This window comes from Contarinia nasturtii, unplaced genomic scaffold, assembly GCF_009176525.2.
Source record: "Contarinia nasturtii isolate CC-2019 unplaced genomic scaffold, AAFC_CNas_1.1 Cnas_scaffold_3343, whole genome shotgun sequence".
Lineage (NCBI taxonomy): Eukaryota > Metazoa > Arthropoda > Insecta > Diptera > Cecidomyiidae > Contarinia > Contarinia nasturtii.
Genome location: NW_022200646.1, coordinates 1 through 3,739, shown reverse-complemented (window position 1 = coordinate 3,739; position 3,739 = coordinate 1). Strand labels below are relative to the sequence as shown.

General features: G+C 33.9%; 1 protein-coding gene across 1 annotated transcript; it reads right to left on the bottom strand.

Annotated features, from left to right (window-relative positions):
* Positions 1–6: 6 nt before the first annotated feature.
* LOC116350038 (platelet-derived growth factor receptor alpha-like) lies at positions 7–1,488 on the bottom strand. Its single transcript, XM_031781754.1, has 6 exons — positions 1,380–1,488; positions 1,133–1,314; positions 989–1,067; positions 662–870; positions 382–599; positions 7–317 (listed from the first exon to the last, which is right to left on the bottom strand). Exons 1-6 carry the CDS (start codon positions 1,447–1,449, stop codon positions 38–40), a joined length of 1,038 nt encoding a protein of 345 aa, XP_031637614.1. The 5' UTR covers positions 1,450–1,488; the 3' UTR covers positions 7–37.
* Positions 1,489–3,739: the final 2,251 nt, after the last annotated feature.

The following is a 3,739-nucleotide window of genomic DNA, read 5'->3' as shown; positions in this document are numbered from 1 at the left end:
TTTTTTTTTTATTATTATTATTTTCGATTGTATTCTTTTAAGCGAGCTGCTGTAATGGTATGCCCCCAGTGAAATCGTTGTTATGGTTTGTTTTTTGTGAAAAAAAGAGAGCAATAGGGCATGATTTAAGTGTTGCTAAAAACCTATTTTTTGCCGATTCACAGTTTTTCGAATTTGAATCCATATACACTTTATTTAAATCAAAGAAACGTTGTAAAAGCTCGGGTTCCAATAGCTTGGATATTTGCTGCTCAAGACTATCAAACAATGGGCGTGATTCGGGGACGGCGTTCCAACATGATGTCATAATATCGTATCTAGAAAATACATTTAGGTCAATGACCAAACCTCAAACGTTAAAAAAAACTTTTCCTTTCTTACATAAACTGTGGGGCATGATGTGGTTTTTTCAATCGGTTGCCATTTTGTAGATAATTTTCTATTTCAGTAAAGCCAATGTTTTCTTGAAAATATGGTACTACTCCGAGTGAAAAAAATTCCCATAGAACGATGCCAAATGACCAAACATCAGTATAAGCACTGTATTTCTGTTTACTACTTAGAGACTCGGGAGCTAAATACCCAAATGGAACTGACTCCTGTAAATGAAATATTAATTTAAATACCTTTTTGGAAGTTGTCAATGTTAAAATCGTTATACCTGTCCTTTTTTGTAGTATTTTTTTGTATTTCTATCTCTCAAACTTCGTGCCAGACCGAAGTCACAAATTTTGACAACATTATTGGTGCACAGCAAAATATTTCTGGCAGCCAAATCTCTGTGTAGAACATTTCGAGATGTCAAAAAATGCATTGCACGTGCCACTTGGAATGCCCAGCAAAGTAAATCGGTCCTTGTAAATGACACACCTGAATATAATAAAAAAAATCATAATGTATACCAACAAATCGTTTCATTATTGACAGCATAGTTACATCTTTGAGATTTATTGAACAGATTAAATTGCTAAATTATAATATAATTTACCTCTTTTTTCATAGGAGGGATCATCGAATTGGGATCCAGTGGATGAAAAATCATTGGATAATTGTTCATCTCCTTCCAACTACAAAAATTATAAATATGTTTTTTAAGGAACCTTCTCAACTCCATAGATATGTTTGAAATTACTTCTGATTCCGGTTCATCGTCACTTTGATTATCTTCTGAGTATTGTTCATTTTCTGTTTGTGTAGTTGATCTAATTGACACTGTTTCGTGATTATTTTCATCGTGGAACCATATACGATTTTTTTCCAAAAAATCTTCAATACTACCGCCCTCACAGTATTCAACTATAATCATTATTCCACCTAGAAACAGCGTTTAAGAAATGCCTTTTTTACAGTTTCTCGTAAAAGGAAAATAATTTATTTACTGTTTTCAAAATCCTTGGTAACAACTCCAAGTAAATTCACAACATTCAAATGCTGACCCAAATACATCATTATCTTAGCTTCCGAGATGAAATCTTTTATATGCTGTTTATAGGACTATGCGAATTTAAAATAGAGATGATGATTTGATATTTTAACCACCAATTTAAAACAGTGATGGTTTTTTCCCATCTTAATAGCGCTAGCTATTCTCAGCGCCTGTACAGCATTGCTGCCCAGATGCTGAATCACACAGAGCAATGTGAAAATTGTCTCGGAGGGCATCTGGAAAAAACACTTTCTAAAGGTTTTTTGGCATGCTGAAGCCGAATTTTTGGGTTTCAGGTAAAAAAAAAATCATGGGTTAAAGGGTTATGACCCCTGACCCCCTAGGGGGTAGGGGCAGTTGGAGGGCGGCTGACCCAAAAAATTTCTCTCATCATTCTGAACAACTTTGTAGAACATAATTTTTTGATCCGATGATAAAATCGACATCAACAAAAAAAAAAATTGAAAAAAATGAAGTAATTAACTCATATAAAAACAAATGACGGTGTACACGTCCATTTAACGTTAAAGAAAAGCGTCACTGTATTTTCTGTTAAAAAATTGTTGTCGAATAAAAAAAACACGTTGTAAATAATATTTTAAGAGCGTGACGGCTTAAAAATTATTTTAGAACAAAAATCAGTTGATTTGAGTGCTGTTGCATTGACATGTAGTCTATAGCGCTTGCTCCTTTCTGGTTTAACCAAAAGAGTGGAAGAATGACAAGGACAGCGTATGACGTTGAACGACGCTCACTGCGTTAGAAAAGAGCAAGCGCTATAGACTATATGTCAATGCAACAGCACTCAAATCAACTGATTTTTGTTCAAATAGAATTTTTAAACCGCCACGCTCCTAAAATATTATTTACTTCGTGTGTTTTTTATTCGACAACAATTTTTTAACAAAAAATAACGTGACGCTTATCTTTAACGTTAAATGGACGTGTACACCGACATTTGTTTTTATATGAGGGGGCGATTTGGCATTTAAATAAAAAAACATCCTATTTTTCCACAATTTCGATTAAAAAGTAACCTGTCGAACAGCATATCACCTTTCTGAATAGCCAATGATATTTTCGAGCATTGGTGCTGAGCGCGTCAAATAAAACGCAACGACACATAATCAAAATAAAAATAAAAACATTTATGCTTTATGATGATGACTTTCCTTCTGACGGCTGAGCATCCGCGTCTGAGGATGTCAGGAGATATTCAGATAGCTGGTAACTATCTATGTTGCAATTTATAACTTATTGTGAAATGCTACAATATTGTGGCAAAATGCATACCAATTTTATTTCGAATAGTTCAACTTAACCAAATTACATCGCAACCATATTTTGAATATAATGAATACCAATTGAATGCACCACAAATGAACTTAGTTTGGAATTCGCATATTCCATTCACCGCCTACCAAGGGGCATTTTACTATATGCGAATGCCATTTTATACGGAATATATGAACATTTTTCTATTCATACATGAAATATACGAAGTAAAGTATATTCATCCGCATCAACATCTTAGAAAATTCGTACATTTCATTCGCAACCATTCGCGGATGCCGCATACGTCTTGCTAGATGCGACAAACTGTCGTGTGACATTTGTACATACACATTGCTGTGTTCAGTTTGTCGTAGCAGTTTCAAACACAATGTGATTGTTCTCAACTAAATTTGAAAAACAGTCGAAAAAAAAATTACAAGATTTTTTGTTGAATATTATTTTAGAAGCCGTATTCGATTCGAAAAGTGAGATTTTAGAAATAAATTCAGATAATATAAAAGAAATTGAAAGTTTCGTCAATCAAAATAAAAACCTTTCACAACGGTGCCTTACAGTGATTATATTACGAGTGACAAAGATTTATTTACCATTTTAGAAAAATTTCACTCAATATTACCAAAAAAATATCAATTCGGCTTGAATCTCTGTCAACTAATCTGTCACTTTGACTTTTTGAATGTAAAAATATGACTTTTCATATGCGCCATCCGCAAAATGTGTATGAAACATTCGACACCGTCCGCAAATTCGTATGAAACATCCGCCACCATTCGCAAAATTTGTATGAAACATTCGCTCGCATATGGAACATTCGTATAAGTCGGAACCCCCTAGCCGCCTACAGACCATACATAATATTGGTATCTCTTTTGTTTTCCGCAATTCCATAGATGCGCTGGTCAGAGTTACTTTTGGTCTGATGTTTTTGTTGTATTTTCAGTGTTGATGTTCGACAATATGAAAACAATACAAGAATGGAAGTCAAAAATATACAAACCCACATCAAACAAAGCACAG

Coding starts and splice junctions, on each gene's coding strand:
- LOC116350038 (XM_031781754.1), bottom strand. CDS start 1,449: ATGATGTATTTGGGTCAGCATTTGAATGTTGTGAATTTACTTGGAGTT. Junction 1,315..1,379: donor TACCAAGGATTTTGAAAACA/GTAAATAAATTA, acceptor CGCTGTTTCTAG/GTGGAATAATGATTATAGTT. Junction 318..381: donor CATCATGCCCCACAGTTTAT/GTAAGAAAGGAA, acceptor TGTATTTTCTAG/ATACGATATTATGACATCAT.